Source organism: Elgaria multicarinata, chromosome 21, assembly GCF_023053635.1.
Source record: "Elgaria multicarinata webbii isolate HBS135686 ecotype San Diego chromosome 21, rElgMul1.1.pri, whole genome shotgun sequence".
NCBI classification, from domain to species: domain Eukaryota; kingdom Metazoa; phylum Chordata; class Lepidosauria; order Squamata; family Anguidae; genus Elgaria; species Elgaria multicarinata.
Window position 1 is genome coordinate 2,020,955 of NC_086191.1, and position 24,213 is coordinate 2,045,167.

The 24,213-nt window shown below is 49.9% G+C and overlaps 1 protein-coding gene across 2 annotated transcripts; it reads left to right on the forward strand.

Annotated features, from left to right (window-relative positions):
- The first annotated feature begins 2,999 nt into the window (after nt 1-2,999).
- On the forward strand, nt 3,000-24,213 carry DEDD (death effector domain containing). Of its 2 annotated transcripts, none has more exons than XM_063146115.1 (6): nt 3,000-3,108; nt 4,639-4,759; nt 11,484-11,882; nt 14,853-14,960; nt 19,759-19,905; nt 20,943-24,213. In XM_063146115.1, the coding sequence occupies exons 3-6, from the start codon at nt 11,558-11,560 to the stop codon at nt 21,317-21,319; spliced, it is 957 nt and encodes a 318-aa protein (XP_063002185.1). In that variant the 5' UTR covers nt 3,000-3,108; nt 4,639-4,759; nt 11,484-11,557; the 3' UTR covers nt 21,320-24,213. The 2 variants fall into 2 exon arrangements, with proteins under 2 accessions (XP_063002185.1, XP_063002186.1); XM_063146116.1 differs by having other exon boundaries at nt 4,698-4,759.

Consider the following 24,213-nt stretch of genomic DNA (forward strand, 5'->3'; position numbering starts at 1 on the left):
GGCGTTCCACAGCCGGGGTGCCGCAGCAGAGAAGGCCCTCTCCCATGTCCCACCACACCGTATATCTCGCATTGGTGGGGCAAGGAGAAGGGCTCCTCTGACAGATCTCAGGTCTCGGATCCACCTGCCTGGGAGTAAGTCTTATTGAATTCAATGGGATTTACTTCTGAGTAGATATGTCTAAAATTGTGTAGTGTGAGACTGTAAGGCAGCTGCATCTCCCAGATTTTGGCTTTTTGGAAGAACTGCAATATGCTTAAGCCGCAGAGCCTATCTCTAAGTTAGTTTTTTTTAAAGTAAGCACCTCAAAAATTCTATGTACACATTATGTACCTGGGAGTAACTTCCCCCAAAACTGGTGGGACTTACTTCAGAGTAAACATGGTTAGGCTTCTCAACACAGATCATTCTAATTAATCTCTTTTTTCCAGTTTTTCATTCATCATTCAATGGCATAAGCAGAAAGGGGGCAAGAAATCAGGGAGGCCGGAACAACTGAAGTGTGCATTTCTTGTCTCTGTCATTCTCCTTTGGTAAGCAATATTTCTATTTCAGATCATTTCCTCCCTCACTTTCTTTTATAATTTCTTACATGGTGAAGAGTGGCTGACTTATTATTTTAATCATTTTTAAAAACAAAAATAAATACCTTTGAAATGCAATAATAGTAATGGCGGCTCCATCCCCATATTTTGAGACTCCAATATTTTAAGCATTTAAAATCATTTTAATGTTTTTCTCCACCATAAATCATAGAATCATAGAATAGCAGAGTTGGAAGGGGCCTACAAGGCCATCGAGTCCAACCCCCTGCTCAATGCAGGAATCCACCCTAAAGCATCCCTGACAGATGGATAACACAATGGATAATTTTACATACATTTCTTTAAATGGGTATGGTATATTAACTAATTTTCCTCCGCAGATCATTATTTCAAACAAACATTAGAGAGTATCCAATGTTAGACTGATGTAAGTCCCATTTATTTGAATGGGTTTACTTTAAATTGGACTAACACTGGATGCAATCTCAGTTTTTTCCCCTTTTCGGTTCCTATGCTACTGAGAAAGGCACTTCATGCACCTGATGAAGTGGACGGCAGTCAGCGAAAGCACATGCGATAATAAATGTGTTGGTCTCGAAGGTGCCACAAGTCTCTGCCTTTGGTGCCACAAATGAACACAGCCGCCCTTCTGCAATCTGCTACAGAAGTGGAGGTTTGTTGCAGAGAAATCAAATCCAGGAAAGAGGCTTCAGCAATGGCTCAGTGTGGAGGGGCTGGATGGCAAAAGTGATCCTCTAGTATGGACATAAAGGAGCTACAAACACGTCCCTGTTTTCATCTGTGAAATGTTGACCGCTGTTTTCCTAATGGCTCTTTCCTTTTTAAGCAGAGTCTGGGGCTAGTGCTCTGATGTATTCCCATGCACTCTGTACATGCTCAGAGACACTCCACCATTGATTACCCCCCCGCCCAGGCTAAGAGCCCTGGCACTGAAATAAGTCCTTTTAAAGCAAAGGGTCTGGTGCTAGTGCTCAAGCATGCTCTGAGGAATCCCCATGCACTCTGTGTATGCTCAGAGACGCTCTTCTCACCATTGATTACCCCCAGGCTAAGAGCCCTGGCACTGAAATAAGTCCTTTTAAAGCAAAGAGTCTGGTGCTAGTGCTCAAGCACGCTCTGAGGAATCCCCACGCACTCTGTGTATGCTCAGAGACGCTCTGCTCACCCTTGATTACTCCCAGGCTAAGAGCCCTGGCACTGAAATAAGCCCTTTTAAAGCAAAGAGTCTGGTGCTAGTGCTCAAGCACGCACTGAGGAATCCCCACGCACTCTGTGTATGCTCAGAGACGCTCTGCTCACCATTGATTACTCCCAGGCTAAGAGCCCTGGCACTGAAATAAGTCCTTTTAAAGCAAAGAGTCTGGTGCTAGTGCTCAAGCATGCTCTGAGGAATCCCCACGCACTCTGTGTATGCTCAGAGACGCTCTGCTCACCATTGATTACTCCCAGGCTAAGAGCCCTGGCACTGAAATAAGTCCTTTTAAAGCAAAGGGTCTGGTGCTAGTGCTCAAGCACGCTCTGAGGAATCCCCATGCACTCTGTGTATGCTCAGAGACGCTCTTCTCACCATTGATTACCCCCAGGCTAAGAGCCCTGCCACTGAAATAAGCCCTTTTAAAGCAAAGAGTCTGGTGCTAGTGCTCAAGCACGCTCTGAGGAATCCCCACGCACTCTGTGTATGCTCAGAGACGCTCTGCTCACCATTGATTACTCCCAGGCTAAGAGCCCTGGCACTGAAATAAGTCCTTTTAAAGCAAAGAGTCTGGTGCTAGTGCTCAAGCACTCTCTGAGGAATCCCCACGCACTCTGTGTATGCTCAGAGACACTCTGCTCACCCTTGATTACCCCAGGCTAAGAGCCCTGGCACTGAAATAAGTCCTTTTAAAGCAAAGAGTCTGGTGCTAGTGCTCAAGCACGCTCTGAGGAATCCCCACGCACTCTGTGTATGCTCAGAGACGCTCTGCTCACCCTTGATTACCCCAGGCTAAGAGCCCTGGCACTGAAATAAGTCCTTTTAAAGCAAAGAGTCTGGTGCTAGTGCTCAAGCACGCTCTGAGGAATCCCCACGTACTCTGTGTATGCTCAGAGACACTCCGCTCGCCACTGGTTCCCCCCAGGCTAAGAGCCCTGCCACTGAAATAAGCCCTGGGGCTGACTTGGGGGGTGGGGGCAGCCTTTTCTCCTTAACCCGCCCCTTCGCGCTGCCCTTTCCTGCGCACCGACATGGCTCCCCCACTCCCAGAGTCCGTAATGGCAGCGAAGCCAGCCCCAGCGCCCTTAGCAAAGATGGCCGCCACGCTGCCGAACGGGCGCGCTGAGTCTCGCCCGAGAGAAAGATGGCGCCGCCAGCTTCAGCCCGGTCGGCAGGAAGTAGGTCGCTGGGTCGGGGATGCCCGGATGTGGGCTACTCAGCCTCGGTAGGAGGGAGGTGCCGGTTGCCCGGATGTGCCTCTCGCTCCAGCAGCGGCCGAGGCTCGGTCAGCACCGGGGGCAGCGTAGCGGATGGAGCCAACATGGCGGCCCCGGCGGCCCTGAGGAGAGAGTGAGCGAGACCGCGAGGCCTAGGCAGCCGCGCCGGGCCCGGGCAGAGGGGGCGAGGCGGGGGAGGGGGCCGAGGCGGCGGCTGAGGCCTGTTTTGGGGAGGGGGAGGGGGCCAAGGCGGCGACACCCTCGGCCACAGGGGGAGGGGGCGTCATCCCTCATGGGGGGGAGGGGGGACTCCCCCAAAAGTTATCCCTCAAAAAGTTACCCTCCCCAGGAGCCAGGTTTGGGGGGGGGGGGTAGCAGGCAGAGCATTATGACTTGGTGCGGGAGGGGGACTTAAGCCCCCCTCCCCTCCCCCCTTTAAAGCCCCCTCCCCCTTTGAAGCCCACCCCCCATGCACCCACCTATCTTTTGCGTGGGTGGGTGGGCTTGCAAAGGGGCAGAGAGTTTGGCAAGGGTGAGGGGCAGAGCGGGGTTTTTCAAACATCACACCCCCACCCCCACACGCACCCCATTTGCCTTGGAAGGCGTTTTGGGGAGTGGGCCATATTGGGGCACAAGGCGATGAGAGCAAGAAGGGTGGGGCCGACAGGGTCTTGTAGGCGGTGGCCCCCTGGGATGTCTGTGCCTGTGACCTGTTTTCCCTCCTTAAGCCGAAGGGAGGGAAGGGCCACAGCAAAGGCATAATAAGGTAACGGGGAAAGAGGAGGTGGACCTGGGGTTGTTTGTTGGGGGGGGGGGGGCTGTGGCGTATAACTGCACGCTTCAAAACTGAGGCACACTGGCCTTCGAAGGGTGTTTCAAATAAACATGTTTAGATTTCCTTGCTGTTGAACAAAGGAAATAAATAATCACAGGCTGTATGTCTAGGAACAATCGGAATTGTTTTGCTTCCTATAGACTGGTAAAAATCATTATGTGATTTATACTTAACGTATAACAGGTTATTCATACGTTAAGCGTCTGATCATCTCAATCCTGCATGCAGCTGCATATTTTTAATAGATGAAAAGCTGGGAAGCGGCTTAAACTTTGATAACTTTTCTGCTTTGGGAGCGAGGGAGACAGCACCCACGTTCTCGATGAATTAGTATAACCGGTGTGAGAGAGGCATTAAATATACATTAAAAATGGTTGCATCAGCTGTCGCCACGGATAGTCAAGTCAAAAATAAGTTTGCATTTTTAATACTTTTGAGTATATTCCACCCCAGATTACTATGTCAAGATTGTTACAACTTTTTTCCCCAATAAATAAATAAATAAATAAAATCAGAGTTAAGTTCTAAGAAAGCTAGGCTTGCTAGTGCAAAGGGTATATGGGTAGAGAAGGAGACGCGGGTGGAAACACCCAAAGTTTCCCAAGTTTTGTTGGGGAGTTCCTGACTTCTTCCCTTTCATGCGGATCTTCTTTTGAAAGCAAAAGAGGTGCAGAGGGCAGTTGTTCCAGGATTGGGCCCCTCCAGGATTATGTATTGAAAATCTAGCTTTAAAATAAAAGATACCTGTTTCCCCCAAGTCATATATGAAATCCATTTGCCAAGATTTTTTTTTTTTTGCTCTGTTCATTTTTTTATTTATTTAAAAAGTAACACAAAGTGGACTAGAGACTTCGTATGTTCACATTTGGCCCTGTGTGCCCCGCCAGCTGTGCAGGATTGGATCTAAACGTGGCAAAGAGGGAGCCTCAAGGAAACAAGAAGACATAAGGTTGGTGTGACTTCGTTGTTGTATATTAACTTGTGCCAAAACCTTTTGATATCATGCATGGTGATTCATTCCTTTCCGTTGCTGTTCATGTTGCTTATTAGCATAAGTAGGGCAAGGCTGTGGCTGCCTGGATGTCTTCCTGTTGACTGACCTGCCCTTTTGCGTGGAGCATGACCGGGTTTTTGGAGCTGTCAAGGAATAAGTGTTTGGAAAGTGGGGTGGGGGATTTCCTTCCAGAGTGTGGTTCTTGACAGCACCGTAAAGACCCTCTTAAAAAGGGTGGGGAAACTTGGTTAGCATATGTGAAATGTAGCTTTGGTTTGCCATGTGCTTGAATATACTGGATCAGTGTGCAGTATACTTAGTTTCTATGTGACCCCTGGTGTGATACTAGAGAATTCTTATGGTGTTTTTGCTGTTGATCTTTCAAAAAATAATAGTTCAAATATCAGCTCAGTTCTTTTAGCAGGTCTCCCCTTTCTCCTCCCCCTTCTGCTTCATCTCCTAATCTGCAAAACAGATCCCATGTCCTCACCAGGAGTAATGTGAATCTTGACAAGAAGAATTGTAAGGGCCAATAGTTCAGTGGCAGAAAGTTTTGCTTTGTATGCAAATAACCCTTGGCGTCATCAGCGGAAAGGACCTCTGGAAGGGAAAGACCCGTCTCGGCCTGACAACTTGGAGAACCGTTGTCTGGCCATTCTTGATTGTCTTCACTGACCATGGTCTGAGTGAGGCTTCTGGCAAAGAGCATGAACCAGATAGCTCTGGATTCAAATGCATTAACTCGGGTATCCCTGCAAAACTGCCAGTTATTATACTGCCTTTATATAAATGTATGGTGCAACCACACTTAGGATACTGTGTACAGTTCTGGTCACCATACTTTAAAAAAGATATTACAGAGCTGGAAAAAGTGCAGGAAAAGGCAACTAAAATGATTAAGGAGCTGGAGCCTCTCCCCTACGAGGGAAGGTTACAACAGCTGGGATTATTTAGCTTGGAAAAAAGGAGGCTCAGGGGAGACAAAATGATACCTGGTGTGGAGAATATGGACAGGCAGGCATTTTTCTCCCTCTCTCAAAATACTAGAACCCAATGGGATCACCATCCCATGAAGCTGATGGGTGGGAGATCCAGGACAAATAAAAGGAAGTACTTCTTCACACAGCGCATAGTTAAATTATGGAACTCACTACCACAAGATGTAGTGAGGGCCACCCATTTGGATGGCTTTAAAAGAGGGTTGGATAAATTCCTGGAGGCAGAGGCTATCAATGGCTTCTAGCCCTGATGGTTGTGTGCTATCTCCAGTATTCAATGCAGTAAGCCTATATACACTAGTAGTTGGGGAACATGGGTGGGAGGGTGCTGTTGCACTGTGTCCTTCATTTAGGTCCCTGGTTGACAGCTGGTTGGCCAGAGTGCTGGACTAGATGGACCCTTGGTGTGATCCAGTGTGGCACTTCTAAGTCCTGTAAGGCAGGTCACTATAATTATCCCCATATTGCAGGTGGGAGCAATGAGGTGGAGCGATAGCGACAGGACTAAGATAACTTAAAACACAACCCTAAGTATGTTTACTGGGAAGAAAATCCCGGCTTTTATAGACATTTTATTCCCTCTCTCTTTGGTCAATATGCATAGGACTGCAGGCTTAGTGGGTTTATGGTTTAAAATGAGATTTGAACTCTGTGGCATCTTAGTCACAGTCTTGGTTCCTTTAACTCACTGGCTCTATGGTTTCTACGCTCTTGGGATGCCCTGCTGTTGTATTTTCATGTGGACTTCCACAAAGATGAAAGCTTTTCAAGAATGGAAGAGCCCACTTAAAAGCGCTTGAAAAGGAGTTTAAAAGCTATGCCCACTGTTTTTTCCTCACCATGGCAAGTGTGCTGTTTGGCAAGCATGAGGCATCCCAGCCTCCCTCCCCCAAAACTTGAAGCTACACAGGTGAGCCAGTATGAGGGCAATTGAACAACCTGCATGGCTGAGGTGTCTGGAGCACTTTGGCCACACAGGGCTGAACCGCCAAGGCCCTGACTCCTTTTCCTGCTTTGGAGGTCAAAAGGCTTCTGGCAAGCATCTGCTAAGCCAGAGGGAATGCCCTAATATTAACCTGCTGTTTAACTCAATACCTGTGGGAAGCAGACGAGCTTTCCCTCCTAAAATCGTATCATATAAAATACAGAAGAGGTGGATGGGGTAGAGTAACGGAGGTTCTATCAAAACTGGGGATGGGGAAGCTGTCTCTCTCCAGAGTCCAATTCCCATCATTCTTGACCCTTGGCTATGCTGGCTGGGGCTGATGGAAGTTGGGAGTCCAACAACGCCTGGGGGCCCACAATTTCCCCAACCCTGAGTGGTGCCTTAGCCCTACTTTTCACCTAAGCTCAGAGGAGGACAGCACCCAGCTTGGGCTTGCGTGGAGTGCTTAATTTCTGGAACCGGAGGCTCTGGGGTTTCCATTCTAATTGCAAGTGTTGTCTGGCTGGGCTTACTCTGGAGGGAGAGACACTTTGTCAATGCTCAGAGGCGTACTTTATTACTTGTATTGAAATTGCACTGTGAGGGGAGAATTCCCAGGCCTTGTCTAGTTGGCTGTTGGCCGATCCAGCCCAGTGGCGTTTCCTTGGACTGGCAGTGGCTCTCCTGGGCCTCAGGCAGTGTTTCCCTGCCTCAGATCTTTCAACTGACACCGCCAGGGGTTGAGGCTGGGACCTTCGGCAGGCACAGGAGGGACTCTCCGGCGAACCGTGGGGCTCCCCCACCTCTCAGTGAGCCTAGATGGCCTGGAGTGGTTCCTTAATGTTTAGCCTTCCTTAACCTTCTTGGAGTTTTGCAATTTTCCTTTCCTTGCTTGATACAGGAGCAAGAGTTCTCCCTTCTTGACTGTCCTATGGTTTTGAACTTCAGGAATGTCTCTTTTCTTCTCTCTTCCCTCCCCCTCTGCCCCGTTAATTTACCCTCTGACCCACTGGTGGGTGGGGGGCAAATTTGAACTCATATTGGAACGTGCACACGCTCAATTCTCTTTCCTAGGTTTGCCTCCTAGATGTTTTTTCATGACTTTTCTCTGAGTTGTTTCTGGCTTGGAACAGTTCTTGAATTGTAGCATCTGTTGCTCCTCGTTTCAAAAACCTGAATGAGGCGTTTGCCCTTGAACATATGGCAAAGCATCTTCACACGTGATGGTTTTCAGGCATACATCTAAGGTGGATTTAAATGTAATGTATGAATGTGACCAGCCCATGTTTGCATGCGCCAGCATTGTACAAGATATATTCGTCAGTGAGTCAAAGATAGGCTGAAATTTGCTGCCAAGCCATACGCTTGGAAGCAGCCCAGCCTGGTTTGCAGCTGTGTAGCGTGTGAAATGGTTCTGCGGGTGTGTGCTTAGCCAAAGCAGGCTGTCTTTGTGGCCTGGTGTTTTATTTTTTATTTATTACATTTCTATACCACGTAATAGCCAAAACTCTCCGGACGGTTCACAAAAATTAAAAAGAGGTTTCAAGGCATCAGTGCTGGTAACGAGCTTTGAATAGAAATGTTATCTCCCCTTTTTATTCTGATGTCATTAGCAATACACAAAGGGGCCTCATTTTGTATCAAATTCAAAAATGTGTCTGCTACACAGCAGGCAAATTAGCAGAGGCGAATGCCACATTCCTGTGACTTTGTGCCCAGTGGAATCCTTTTTGCTAGAATACATCTGAACAACTTTTGCTGTGCCAAAACTGTCAACCTGCAGCCGCTGCCACCCCGCCCCTCTAACCTTGAGTAGGGGGACCCCAGAGCTAAGCCTGCTAGCCTACACTAAATTCCTTGAGGTAAAATACTCATGATGCAGGGGTCACACAGAGCGTTGTGACAGGCACAGTATCTTCCGGTGGTCAAAGGAGGGGGAATAAAGAACGATATTCCCATTGGCTACGGGGTGAGCAGAGGTGACCGCCCAACGGGTTCCACCAATTAGAGGAATGGCATGTAAGCAGGAAGACTTTCTTTGCATCTTCTAGGCCTAGGAGAGGAAACTAGAAAGTGTTAATTAAAAGGGAGGTGCCTTGATAACAGCAGAAAGGCTCTAGATTTGTGCATCTGGAAGCCCCAGGAAAGACATGCTGTATTCAAAATGGACTGTGGTTGCTTGTAGGTCTAACGAGATTGCTGCTGAAGCAATCTCTTCTGCCTCGCAGACTCTTTGGGGTTTTTCTTAGTATTGGCGATTTAAAACAGGCGTCTTTAGGCATCTCGACGCCAGCGTTCCACCAGAGGTCATGATTGAGCTGAGGAAAAGCCGTGAACTAGGTCAGCAGCCTCATTGGGTCAGAGGTAGAAGGCGTGTGGCCGTAAATGGGAGTAATCTGGGATCAGGGTCAGAATCAGGAAGCTGGGTGGAAAGTGAAGTCCGGCCGGCGTCTGAACCTGAAGCAGGAGCTGACAGTAGGTGGGTCTGGAGTCGCAGGAGTCATGGTCCTCAAGGCAGGCTGGTTGTTTACCATTTAACCCAGCAGACTCTCCTTGTGTTCTCGGAGTTGAGGTAGGTCGCGGAATAAAAGTGGGTTTTCACCCACGCATGCCACAGTTTTGACCTGAGTTCGCCAGCGGCTGTAGGTTGAGGAATCAAGCATGACAGCTTGATCCAGAATGAAAGCGCGTGAGAGAGGGAGGGGCAGAAAAGCCATGGGGTCTGTATGTGTCTGCCTACCTCGCATATCTGGAAGGCTCTTGGCTAGGAAAGGCTGGCTAGCTCTTATTTGTGGTTGCCACCAAAATCTCCCTCTCCTGCCCATGGTCCTGGCACACGCAGAGGACTTGGCAGAGAAGACAGCTTTAGGCCTGCGGAAAGGAAGAATGCGCCTCCCCCCCCCCCCCCCGCCCTGCTCTGGAGGGAATTCCTGCCCTGGACCCCACTGAGAACCTGGCAGGGATTTGTGCTGCTCGGTCAACTTGTTTGCTGGCGGGCTGAGGGCCCTTCCTTTGGGAGAGCCAGCAAGTGGTTTTGTAGATGGCCTTGGGAAAGGGTGAAACGGAGCTTGTCCCTTGCAGGCTCTGTGCTAGACAGGAGAAGCTGGCACCAGTGTTCATGGCTTAGCGCTCCACTGAACTTAGCAAAGGATGGTCCATAGTGCTGTAGCTGTGAGGGGTCATCGGCGTGGGGTGGTGGGTGGGGAACAGCGCTTGTCATCTAGGAAGCTCCCTTGGTTCATCAAGCCTGGTGGTGATGACACTGACTGGCAGGAGTTGGCTCTCCAGGGTTTTAGGCAGAATTCCTTCCTAGACCTACCTGAAAACGCCGGGGATCGAACTGGGGGCCTCCTGTATGGAAAGCAGGAGCAGCACCATCGCATCTGGCATTGCATCTGAGGCTCCTGTAAATGCATCCTCCGACAGCAGCCTGAGGTAGTTTGCCATGAGGCAAAGCGTGGGGCAGCAACCTCAGACTGGGAGTGGAAGATTCAGACCTGACGGAAAAGGCACACTCAGCCAGGAAGAGCTCTTGAGGAAGGCAGACCTTGTTGAAATGAAGTGACCCAAGCACACGACAGTGCTTTTTCGCAGGCCCTGTTCATTTCACGAAGCTTGCGGGGGAGAACTTCCCATTGGATTGTGCTCCATGTTAGACAGGGGGTAGGTTCACACTGCACGCTAACCCACGCTCAGTGGTTCAGTATGGGTTGTTGTTGAATTGTGGGTTATTGTGTTGTCTGAATGTAGTGCATTTTCTGTGGATGGCTTGTTAACCACCCTGAACATCCGAACAACAAACCATGGCTTCTCAAGATGGCTTGTTCAAGAAAAATAAGCCACACTGCATGGTTAACAGAAAATGCGCTGCGTTCAGGCAGTACGATAACCCACGGTTCAACAGCAATCCACAGACAACCACAGAGTGTGGGTTAGTGTGTTGTGTGAACCCAGTCAATGTGTAAAAGTAAGTGTGTGTGTGTGTGTCTGTATTTCCTTGTCAGGCACCAGATGGCTGATTCACAATTTAAAATTTAAAAGGTGCGTTCAGTTATTGTTCTGGTTGTTGATGAATTATGTCTCCTTTCCTCCCCCTGGTGAAAGCAGGTAGCTAAGTTACGGCTCAGGTTGGCCCCTAATAGGAGTTTTGTGCCAGGGTATGTGCTGCTGCGGTCAGCTCATCCACAGGAGTTTCTGCCAGCTATAAATGTCACTCGCAAAGATAACGCCCGTCGCCCATCCCGTGTAGAAGCTGTCAAGGTCGGGCCCTTCTCACATGTAATGAGCCATGGAAACTTTCATTCAAAAAACTCCTCCCAAAACATTGATTGTAAATCTGCCCTGCTCAACTCTGCAGCTCACTGTGCTGGCTTTAGACCGCCTCTGGCTTCGTCCAGGCCGGTCTTCCTCAACCTGGAGCCCTCCAGATGCGTTGGACAAAGTTTTGACCTCGAGATCCGTAAGGGTCTTTGGTTCAGCCTCCCTAAGAGACCGGTGCCACCTCCTCCTTCATGGCAAAGTGTGTTCTGTCAATGCTGCTAATAGTGTGCTCATCTTAGAAAGCAAAGAAAAGAACTACTTCGCTGTCTTCTCTCTCTCTCTCTCTCTCTCTCTCTGCTTTTGTATGAATTGAAGAACGTGGGGCAGTCCCTCTTCCTTTCTTCCAACCCAAATACTTCCATTTCTTCTGCCGCCCCCAAACCCCCAACATTCTGCGTACAGAGTCCTGAACCAATTTTGCCTCCCTCTCTTTCAGCGCCCGAGTTTTAGGAGCCCCCTCAATTTCGGCGGAAACTGGGTGGCCCAAACCAGGCCCGGCCGTGGCGCGATATGAACACCTTGAAGCGGAGCTGCGCGCAGGCGTGGCCGGAGGAGGAGGGCGACCGGGAGCATGGCCTCTACAGTTTGCACCGCATGTTCGACATCGTGGGCACCCACCTGACCCACCGCGACGTCCGGGTGCTGTCTTTCCTCTTTGTGGACGTCATCGACGACTACGAAAGGGGGATGATTCGCAGCGGCCGGGACTTCCTCCTGGCGCTGGAGAGGCAGGGCCGCTGCGATGAGACCAACTTCCGCCAGGTGCTACAGCTGCTGAGGATCATCACCCGCCATGACTTGCTGCCCTATGTCACTTTGAAGAGGAGGAAGGCTGGTAGGTGGCCTTTGGCTTGGGCCCCTGACCCTGGACTCACCCCACCTCCACCCCCTTTTCCACTGGCTGGGTTAAGAACACCTTGTCCAGAGCTCCCACAGGTGCCACAGACTGGAAGCGCCCTTCCTCTGTTGGTGCTTGGGACGCTGCCTCTGAACATTTCGCGCTCCTGGCTAGTCGTCAGGGCTTGATCTATTTTCCGTAGGCATCTTAATGGCCTTGCTGACCAGGCCAAATGTCCGTAGAATCGTAGCCAGTGTGATGTAGTGGGTAGAGTGTCGGACTGGGAGTCGGGAGATCTGGGTTCTAGTCCCCACTCAGCCCTGGAAACCCACTGGGTGGCTTTGGGCCAGTCCCAGGCTCTCAGCCCCAGCCCACCTCACAGGGTTGTTGCTGTGAGGCTGAAATGGAGGGGAGGAGGATCATGTACGCCGCCTTGGGTTCCTTAGAGGGAAAAAGGCGGGATATAAATGCAATAATAAATAAATAAAAATAAAATAGAATAGTAGAGTTGGAAGGGGGCCTCTAAAGGCCATTGACTCCAGCACACCTGGAGGGCACAGTTTGAGGAAGGCCGTTGTGTAACAAAGAAATGGTCAAAAGCATTAATATTATGGGAACCAAGAAGATGCTCGTTGACACGTTTGATACTGAGGCTGTACAAAAATTAATAATTAGGTTATTTCACAACAACGGCAAACAATTTTTAAAAACATATTGAATCGTTTGTTCTACGACCCTTTCCCTCTCTTTCCCCCAAGGAGGTCACGGTGATGTACATAGTTCCTCTCCTCTTCATCCTCCCGCCACCCCTGGCATGCGGGACCGGCTCACTGTAACTGAATGAGCATCATGGCTGAATGGGGATTTGAACCTGGGCCGTCGTCCCCAGCCCTAATCTGCCGCTCCACCTGCTCGCCCACCGGACGGCTGGTTCTGTTCAGATTTGGAGGCTCTTGCAGCTGTAGCAGGTGGCCAGTGGGGGAAGTTTTGCAGTGTGAATAGTTTGCCCATGATTGCTGCAGGCGAACTGGCGAGCTGCCCTTCCTCTGCCCTCATGCCGGGCTCTTCCAAGTGGTGCCAGTGAGCACACGTGTGCCCACGGAAACCTCTCTTTTTGGCTCACCAGGTTCCAGGGCCGCTCCTGGTTTTTTTTTAAAAAAAAAATATTAAGAATTTTCTGATTAAACCTTTTTTTATCTGGGCGTCTGGCTGGTCGCAAAGCTCTGTCCTCCAGCACCATTTTTATTCGGGTCCAAAAGAGCGGTTTTGTGTTTCATAGCTCAGTCCTCACCTCCGCCGTGTAATCAGGTTCTTGGGCAAGTTATTTCTCTTTTAGCCTCACCAGTTTGGCTTCTTGGAAATGAGTGTTCTGTGACCAGCTGTGCCCTCCATGGCAGCCGTTGTATGAAAGGGCAGGGTGCCCCGTGGAAACCATTTTGTGGGAGTGCCCACAACATTCTATCAAAATCCCATATTTGTCCACTGACCCAAGAAGGTTGTGGACTCCTACCGTAATTAAGCGCTTTTTGTTTTTAAAGATACAGTGCCATCTGTCCCGTGGCATTCTCGGAATGATTGGCTGCCGTCAAATAATAGGCAACCGTTTGACCGGCGTATCAAGCATGGGCCAGCCAGGTGCTTCTAGGAGATTCATGAGCAGGGGGTGAAAGTGGTGGCCTGCCCCTGTCATTGGTTCCCAGCGCTTGGTCACCTGTGCTAATCACCACTCTATGCGGAACTGCCATTATTAACTCCCATGTTAGTTTACATCATTTATAAACCGCTCTACAACTTAAAAAAAGACTTCTGAGCAGTGAACAGTCAAGTGTGTGCATGTGTGGTGGTGAGGGCAGGGGATGTATATATAATACAACAATTAAAACCAAGTTAACCAATAAAACCATGGGTGGTCATTCAAGAAAAGCTTCTTTCAATAAAACTGTCTTTGGCACCTGCCAAAAACAAAGCAATGTTGGTGCCCACCTGAGAGCAGCTGGCACAGAGAGTAAGCCAAACAGCTCTACTCTAGTGGAGTCCAAGCGGATCTCAGGTTCGTGTGGAATCACCAGCAGCATCTCATCCAGTGGCCTCAGTGGCTGGGCAGGCTGATACGGGAGATTTCCTGGTCCCACGTTTTATACACCAATAACAGCACCTTAAACCTGGTCTAATAGCAATTAGGCAGCCCATGCAGTTCCCTCATCAAAGGTGAGCCCCCGACAACAGCTGGGCTACTGCATTTTTGCATTAGCTGCAACTTCTGGGCCAACCTTAAGGGCAGTCCCAGGTAGAGCCTGCTGCAGTAATCCAGTCTTGAGGTTACGAGAGCCTTCGACCATAACTATTTGTTCGCAGCCACTTGCTACAAATGTTTTCAAGTTTAAGCAATCTGAGGATTGCTCAAACTGAAGTTGTTTTGGACTACAAATCCCATAATGCCCAGTCAGCAGGGCCAATGATCAGGGAATATGGGTATTGAAGTCCAAAACATCTGGAGCTCACCAGGTTGCCTACCTTGCTTTAAAGCATTGAGACACCCCTCTTACGTTGAGTGGCTGACTGACTGTCTTCTGGATCTGACAAGAACCAGCAGTTCTGGCGTCTGGGACATCTGGAAGGCTGCGTCCACCAGGCAGGCAGCCCACGTGTGCCTGGTCCCTCTTCAAATTTGATTTAAAAAGGAATGGAAAGTTGGCATCCCCTTCCAGTTTGGTTCTCTCCCTTAGGGGAAGCTTCCGAAAGGAGTTTCAAAAAGGCACCTTGGTAAATTATTTGTCCCTCTCTTTCCAAAGGGCAACGCATTATCCTATTCTACGTGCGTGTGCGCCTACACACACACACACGCCTTTAAGTTCTCCCTTTGGCCCTGGCAAGCCAGGGTTCAAATCCATCCTCTTCTAGTGTTCACCTCAGATCTGTTCTCTTGACACCCTGCCGGTTCACACGCGTCCTTCCTTTCTCTTGCAGTGTGTCCGGATCTCGTAGACAAGTACCTAGAAGAGACTTCCATTCGCTACGTGACGCCGCGAGCCCACAGCAGCCCAGAGCACGTACCGGCCCACCAACCCAAATCCGGTGAGACGCCCCGGGCAGGCAAGCGCCAGGCCCCTTGACCCATCTCGCTTCCATGGGAGCGGTCTCGCCCTCCACTTGAGGGTGTCCGTGCTTTGGGCATTCCTGCCCGCTGCATTTCATTCTGGCGTTTTGGGCCTCAAAAGAAGTAAAGAACTAACGTTTGGGATGACTTCAGTGCCTGGTTGCCCTAAAGGGAGCCCTCACTGGCCACAGGCACTTGATTAGTTGACAAGCCTGATTTCTGCATCCCAGAAAATCAAAACATTCCTCCTCTGGATGAGGAGAGGAGGGTTTTTTCCCAGCCCTGCAACCTGTTTAGCCTGTGTTGCTTGGGGCTTACAGCACCTGTGTATTCTTGGCAAATTGCTTCTCTTCATGAAGGCAGTAAATGCCATTAAGGACAGAAGCCTAGTCTGTTGAAAATTCTGAAATGAAACGATAAGGGATGGGGGATGGGGTTTCCAGTGAGGCTCTTAAATGTTCTCCGTCATTTCCCCAAGGAGTCTTGTCAAACTCAGATTCCGAAATACAAGAGCTAAGGTGTGGGTGGACAGTGTATTTACTGTTCAGTACTTACATTTTATCCCACCCTTTCTCCAAGGTGCTCAGTATAATGGCCTGGTTCACACATAACGCTAACCCATGGTTTATTTAACCCATGGCTTGTTGCCCTACCCAAGTTTGTCTGGCAGATGATTGAACAAACCACATTTTGTTTTCTCAATCCCGGGTTGTTTGTTTCTGCCCTCCTTTGCGTGCTCCTTCCCTGTATCCCAAAAGTCCTTGAGATGCCATAGTACTCACTTGTAGAGGGTTGGTATTTTTTTTTTACTGCTCTTGCCCATCACCTCTGCAGCCTGATGAAACAACCCACAGGTTCCACATTCTGGGTTCATAGATAATGACAATCCATAGTTTAAAGAACCCAGAGTTCACAACCCAACAATAAACCATGCCTTCTCTTTCAGGGTTGTTCATAGTTAACGTGGTTTGTTACTGCACACATTGCCCTGTTTAGGAGATGCCTTAAACCACAGCTTTAACCACAGTGATTAAGCTGGAAAGCCAGCTTTCTGGCTTAACCACCATAGATAAAGCCATGGTTTAAGGTGTCTTCTGAACTCAGCCTGGCTTTCTGGCTTAACCACCGTGGTTAAAGCTGTGGTTTAAGGTGTCTTCTGAATGGGGCCATTGTTAGTTCACACATCACGGCAGCCCAGAACACAACAACTCATACCATGGCTCGTCCCCACCCTTTTCTTTTTATCTTCGCTGGTAGCTTAGGCTAAGAGATGGCAATTAGCCCCAAGGTCACTCTGTAAGTTTTGCGGCTGAGCAGGGATTTGAACTCAGGTCTTGCTGGCCAAAGTCTAACACTCTGTTCGCTGCACCACGTTAGCACAGCCAGGAAAGGCAGATATCAAATAAGCATGAGATTGTAGAGTCTTTGAAGTAGTGGTTACCACTGCAGTGATCCTGGGCCAGGGGCTCTCATCTGAAATTTGATTTGATCAGATCATATTCATTTCATTTATTTTCACTTATTACATTTCTACACTGTCCAACAGCTAAGGTTCTCTGGGCAGTTTACAAAGATAAAAACTTTAAAATTACAATATAATAACATCATACAAAAAAAAATACTTTTTACATTCTTTTTCCCTCCGATCAGCAATAAGAAATCAGAGAAACCCGTTAAAAGCCCTCTCATATGTATTCATATTTTTATAACATCCATATCTAAACAGAATCCACAGCAGTGAACAATAAAAGATAAAAGAAATAAAAAACAATATTAAAAGTTATTTTTACAAAAGATCTGAATACCAGTAAAAGCCGTAACCTGTCAATTGGGGAAGGCTGGTTGAAATAAAAATGTCCTCAGCCGGCACCACAAACAAAACAATCACAGAATAGTAGAGTTGGAAGGGGCCTCTAAGGCCATCAAGTCCAACCCCCTGCTCAAGGCAGGAATCCACCCTAAAGCATCCCTGACAGATGCTGTCAGGCAGGCAATGTTGTTGCCTGCCTGACACCCAGAGGCAGGGAGTTCCACAGAAAGGAAACCCCCCTCCCCCCCCCAACTCACACCGAAGAGTGGATTCCAAGCAGGCCATAGAGCTATGCAGAACCGCCTGGAGCGCCTCCCCTGATGACCTCAGTGACCGGACAGGTTGGTAAGGGAGAAGGCAGAGCTCTCTCAGGTATCCTGTTCCCTAGCTGTTTAAGGCGTTATACGTTAGTAACGAAACCTTAAATCTGGCAGCCAGTGCAGTTCCTCAGCAGTGGAGTTACATGCTGAAAAGGGGCAGCTCCTGACAGCAGCCGAGCTGCTGCGTTCTGCTCTAGCTGCGGTTTCTGGACCGGCCTTAAGGGCAGCCCCACACAGAGCGCATCGCAGCAATCCAGTCTTGAGGTTACGAGTGCTTGTACCACTGTGGCCAAGCTGTCCCTGTCCAGCAGAGGCTGCAGCTGGCGAACCAGCTGAAACTAGTAAACCATCATGGGCCACTTGGGCCTCCAGCGGCAGTGATGGATCTCAGCGTATCCCCCAGACTGTGAACCTGGTCTTTCAGAGCGAGCGCAACCCCATCCAGAACAGGCAGTGAACACCTATCGCCCGGACCTGGGAACCACTCACCCACAAGGCTTCCATCTTCCCAGGGTTCAACTTCAGTTTATTGGCTTACGTCCAGCCCATCACTGAGTCTGATCCAAGACTTGCACAGTCTCACCTGATTTGGATGTCACAGGGAGACAGAGCGGTGTGTGATCAGCGTGCAGATGGCAGTGGGCTCCAAATCCCTTAGTGACCGCTCCCAACCGCTTCATACAGACGTTGAACAAGATTGGGGATACGATGGTGCCCTGCAGGACCCCATAGCTCAGTTGCCAAGGGGGCGAGGAATAGTTGCTCAAGGTTACTTTCTGAAATCGGCCCCGCAGGTAGGACTGGAACCACGGTGCCTTTTACGCCCAACACGCGGAGCCGATCAAAGGCTTTTGGTCGATGGTACCAAAAGCCAATGAGAGATCAAGCAGAATTAACAGGGTCGCACATCCCCCCCCCCCGTCCCTTTGATCATATGGTGTAAAACGCCTGGAAGTAGAGGAAAGTCTTAACCTGGTGCCCCAAAAGATGGCAGTGTTGGTGCCAGGCGGACCTCACTGGGGAGAGTGTTCCATAATTGGGAGGCCACCACTGAGAAGACCCTGCCCACTACCTTGTTCACAGAATTTGGCTTCCCAAATTATGTTATTCAGTAAATTAGATCCACTACAATGATCTACAGAATTGTAGTACTACAAATAATCTACTTACTACAAATAATTACTGTGGCTCAGCATTCTCTCTCTCTCTCTCAACCTGATATGAAAATTAACCAGATCCCTCTAAATTTGGGGGATGTTTAATTTCCTGCTCAGGCTCTTGGAACATTCGCTTCACCATAATTTGCTATATTGTTCTTGAAGCATTAAAAATAATGGGATGGCTGCCCTGCTTTTTTATTTTTTAAATTATATTCTTTTAAAACCTACTTTTTACCACAAGGTCTCATCCAGTGTGGCTTATAAATCTTTAGTAAAATACCACAAAAATTGCAAGTTTTCATACATCACTGAACAAGAGCCAGCCATAGCCAGAGTAAAGCAGGCAAATACCAGCAAATGCTTATCAGAAAAGTCAAGGTTCTGTCTGGCACCTAGATAGTGCCTGGTGAATCAGTCTGTGGAGTGATTTCTTTAACCAGGGGGCCACCCCAGAGCGTGCCCTGTCTCTGCTAGGCACCCATCTCCAGTCTGAAGTTGGGAGCAGGGGATCCTTTAGATGCAGCAGAAGCAAAATGATGGAAGGCAATATCAGTTTAAAACCAAGAGTTTGCTTTTTGGTTTTGTGGATCCTTGAGACACACCAGTCCCTGACCATAGAATCATAGAATAGCTGAGTTGGAAGAGGCCTACAAGGCCATCATAGAATCATAGAATAGAAGAGTTGGAAGGGACTTACAAGGCCATTGAGTCCAACCCCCTGCTCAATGCAGGAATCCACCCTAAAGCATCCCTGACAGATGGTTGTCCAGCTGCCTCTTGAATGCCTCTAGTGTGGGAGAGCCCACAACCTCTGTGGGCCTCTGTTCCCAAATGCAAGGCTTGACCGACAAGCTGGCAAATTCTCAAAGCACTGTTGAAATTAATGCAGCCAGCAGCGCTGTTGGTCCCAGTTAACCGCCTAGCTGTAGTAGTGTGAACTAGTGGATGATTTTGGTCAGCTGGAGGTTGTATTTAATTTTGCTACTGCTAACAAGCTTAATATGGGTCAGATCTCTGAACAAGCCCTTAAAAAACACCACCACCACCACTTAAAATGAATGTGAGATTCTAATAAACACTGTAAACTATTCATGCCCTTAAGGCCATTGGGCACGCTGACTGGGGCTGTTAGGAGTTTGGAGTCTAAAGTATCTAGAGGACACCAGGTTGGGAAAGGGCTGCGTTGATGAGATTGCCAGAGTTTTCCAGGTGTTTGACTTGGGAGTAAACCGACGTGTCCTCGGTGTGGGAGAAAGGCTGGAAATGGGGATGTAAACCACCCTGAGCTCCGGGAGGGGAGGGGAGGGCGGGACGCAGATGTGTCGACGCTTCAGCCTCCATCGAGGATTGAGCGCGTTCCAGCTATTCAGCTGCCTTGCTCTGAGAACCGCTTGGGGTCGCTTATGGAGCAGGATAGAAGGTGTATATCTAGATAAGTGGCCGCTGTTAGGCCTGGCTCCTTAGCCATGACGTTTGTCCCCTCCAGTGCCTCCCCACCATCCGCTGGTCTGCTGCTCCTCTTCGGGACCCCAGATCTGTACCAAGCGATCGGGCAGGAAAAGAGCCTTCCTCAGTAACCAGCAGAAAAGGAGGAAGTCGGTGACGCCAGATCCAAAAGACAAACAGACGTGCGGTAAGCTTCCCGACGGCATGGGCCTCCAGGCACTGATGGTTTTAATCCAAGGCCCAGGACTCTCCTAGATCCCAAGACCTCTCCATACCAGGGGAGAAACGGGAACTGTTCCGCTGCTGGCCCTACGCAACTGTAGGGGTTAGCAACTGGCGGCCCCTAGCACAAGTCCCCCCTCCCCCCAGAATTGCGAAGGAGGGCATGGAGGAGCAATGGGTCTTGGGAGGTTGTGCCTTCGTCAGACCTAGCTGGCTGACCTGGGCCCCCCTTTGATGGCAGTAGTGCAGGCAGCCTGCCCCAAGAATCGTCAGTGGAATCCCGCGCTCTGCTTGGACAGAATGAACATGTCTCCTAATCTAATAATACTAAAGCCTTTAAGCCAAGGAACTGGCTGGTTTGTTCAGATGCATGTGTAGAACTGAATTGGAGGGTCCACCGCTTCTTGGCTTTTGTTGCCCTCTCAGGGTGGCCTCAGCAGGAGCCACAACTGGTAGCATCCTCTTCATGGGGTGTCTCTGGCCCGGCTCCCTGCCTACAGGCCTGAAACCCTTTGGCTCGCTCGGACTCCCTTCCCCATGTTATACAGCTTCTCCTAATCCTAAGTGCCGTGAAACCCCTTCAGAGCCTCCATTGACCTCCGCCCCCTGCCTTCTCCTCCAGGCCTCCGTCTCCACCTCCTTTTCTTCCAGGTTCCTCTTTCTCCACCCGCTCTTTCTTCAGCCTCCTGGCCCTTGAGCTCTTTGTCCCTCAGCTCCCCTACCTCCCCGGGCCTCTTCCCTGTACTTGGCCGACTTTTGGGGGGCGAGCTTTTCCATCTCGGCCAAACTGACAGCTTCCCCCTCCCCTGTAGAAGCTGAACCTGCCAGGCTGCCTTTTGCCTGAGCCGCTCCCATCGCCTGAGCTCAGCCGGTCAGCGTTGGAGGCTTCACTGCCCCGAGCACAAGACAGTCTGCAAGGCCTCGGCGTTGAAAGCTTTCGCGTCGGCCGCTTTGAGCAGACGCCACTAACGCGCCCCCTGTCTTCTGGCGTTTTTCTTCCAGACATCCGCCTCCGAGTCCGAGCGGAGTATTGTCAGCACGAGACGGCTCTGGAGGGCAACGTCTTCTCCAACAAGCAGGACCCGCTGGAGCGCCAGTTTGAGCGCTTTAGCCAGGCCAACACCATCTTGAAATCCCGGGACCTGGGCTCCATCATCTGTGACATAAAGTTCTCCGAGCTGACTTACCTCGACGCCTTCTGGCGCGACTACATCAACGGCTCGCTGCTGGAGGCCCTGAAGGGGGTCTTCATCACGGACTCCCTCAAGCAAGCGGTGGGCCACGAGGCCATCAAGCTCCTGGTCAACGTGGATGAAGAAGATTATGAGGTGGGCCGCCAGAAACTCCTGCGGAACTTGATGCTCCAGACGGCACCTTGAACCCTGCCTGTTGTTGTTTCCTGCCCCCTCCTCCGGCTCTCCTTTGGATGGATTTTTTTTTCCTTTAAAAAAAGAGAGAGAGGAAAAAATGTCTCAAAGGAATGAAACCTCGAGCTCCTGCCCATGTACTGAGTAACTGTAAGACCTGCTTCAATGTGAGGATCCAGTGCTGCAGTTGGTTTTTCTTTCTCTGCCCGTTGGGAACTGAAACAGGAGACAGGGAGAATTCCAAGGGTCCTGTGGCCTGTGGCCCCCACTGGCCAGGTAGACTGAGGGCCCCGTCGGTCAGCGCAGCGTCTTGGCTCCCCAACACGCTGCTCTTTGGCACCTGTCGCCCTTCCGGACCATTTCCTCTCTTGTGCTGTTGACTTCTTTCTTTCCTTCTCTCTTTCTTTTATTATTTTTTTTAAAAAACTGTTTCCAAAAATTAGGCTGTCCTGTGGTGCGCTGTTGCCCAAAAAAGGTCTAGACAGGTGTGGCGGGGTCCAGAAGGCGAGACATAACTTATCCCTTTATATTAAAAAAGAAAGAAAGAAAAAAGCAAACCTAAACGTCCCTGTTCTTGTGACGGGAAACATCTTGTGCCAGTATTTTTTTTTTCTCCGAAGCTGTGAGTTTGTGGGTGGGTGAGGAGCTTGGGGGTCTCGGGGCGGAGACGGGGAAGCGCGGCTGCACCTCAGCCAGGCCCCCACCCCACTGTGTAGCGATGTCCTTGAAGCTGCTCTAGATCCAGCCGGTTGGATTTTGGAGCTGTTATGCAATTGAGTTGGGTTGGGGTTAGGGTGTGGATGGAAGCCCCCCACCCCAACCTGGAGCACCTTGAGGTCCGAGCGTGAGGGATGCAGAGACATGTTAGCCTTGGCTGCTGCTGCTCTCAGATCTGCTTCTGGGAGATGGTTCCCGAGTGAGTGAGAGAGGTGTGCTTTTGGGGGGCTTCTGAGCCCACCTAGCTACGCTGAACTGAAAATGGCCCTCAGGTGCTTTCCCTTGCCACGCCCCCCCCACCAGACTGCATCCTGAGTGGAGAGAGCTGCCAGACCCCACCCCCCTCTGATCCACTGTGTGTGCCTTTCCCTCAACTGACGGTCGAGGGAGCGTCTGCCTCCAAAGATGACAGAGAAAGGAATACTCCTTGGGGTCTCCTCTCTCCTCTCTGAGACTGCAGTAAGCCCATGGGTGGCCCCATCCACCTGGAGAGGCTGTTGTTGTTGGTCGTCTGTGTGTGTGTGTTAGGGCTGTACCATGTATGGATGGTCATGGGAGATCAGTCTACAAACTTCACCCCTGCTCTGTGTGTGACCAAGACTTTGGATCCTCTCCGTTCTTCCTCGCTCGCTGGATGGTTTTGTTCTTTCCGAGGTCATATTCTTCCATTTCTGGACCTGAGATTAGTTCTAGGCTGCCCTCCCAACTCCCCGAAGGCTCCAAAACAAAAGTTCCTCCAGAAAGCCTGCTTTGCAAAAAACACAAGGGGGGCGCGAGAGAGCTGAATCGGATCTTGCGTTTGTTCCAGTGGTGCTGAGCATCACGGCGGTCGCCTCCAACTTGGTGTCTTGCTTTTAAAGATGCCGTTTTGAAGAAGCTTTTTGGAGCTGCTGGAGCCAGCTTCAGGCTGGATGTTCCCAGCGCAGGGGTGAAAGCAGAGCCCTGGTGGCTCATGGGAAGGGTGCAAAACCGCCGGGTTAACATTTTGATAACCCTGCGACAGGAGATGGGGCTGCCCCTCTGGACCACCCCCCTTCTCCCCCCAAAAAACCCTACCCTTAGGGCCTCGTGCTGCTGAAGCTAGAATCCATTGGCTGCCTGCTCCAAGAGGCTTTTGGATTTCCTTGGGCCCCATTCGTGGGAAAGTACCGATGCTTTATTAAAAACGAACACAACAAGTGGGCGGGGAGAGAGCGTTCAGGTATCCAAACCAATCTTTGCAAGAGATTGGGTTTTTCTTTCTGTTAAGAAATCAGCCCTGCTCCCGAGCATATCTTCCTGTTGGGTGCTTCTGTTTGAGGATGTTCAAGAACAGGAAGGCCTCAGCAGGCCGCCGCCTTGCACCTACTTTTTTTTTGGGGGGGGGGCTTCCTCCATCCAACTGTGTCCCCCTTTGGGCAGGATCTTTTGCTAGCCAACGGGCCTATTAGTTTTTGCACTCGATCCGTATGAATTTGTTTTATGGTTCTTCTTTTCTCTCTCCCCACAATACCTTGTTTTCTGTGGATTTCTAGAAAAAGCAAAAAAAGCAACCCAAAAGGTGTTGTTGTTTTAAAGCTTAATACTAAATCTGCAAAATCTACCCAACAGAGGTTTTGGCTGAGCCACATTCATGCGTTGTGAGCATTCAGATGTGTAGCTCCGCTTTCCCCAGCCTAGAGCCCTCCAGATGTGTTGGGGCTATAGCCCCTATCATCCCCAGCCAGCATGGTCCACTGTTTGGGGATGATAGGAGCTGTAACCGAACACAGCTGGAAGGAACCGAGCTGGGCAGGCGGATGTGCTCCAGGTGCAGCCTCAAGTGGTGGCAGCCCCCAGAAAGCCGTGTCACTGGACTCTGCTGACTGCAAACGCCGAGCCCCTTGAAGCTCCCAACGAACCGCTGCCTGATTCGGTCAGAACGTTCCACTCGGCGCGTGAGTGTCCAAAGCCTTTCAATGCTGTGCAGAGGGTCTCAGCAAAGTATGCAAAAGTCCCGCCCCTTTGCGCACCCACACAAACAGTCACTCCCTGTTATTTCAAGGCAATTCTGGCACAAATTTGTGTAAAATCTGTGACTTCTGTATTTTTTTAAAAAAAGTAACTGCCAGTGTAACTGGTCATGATCCCAGTGTAGCTTTGTTTTCCTCCGAGAAAAAAACAAAAAAATAATAATTAAAAAAAAAACTTCTGTTTTGTATCGTTGCTGC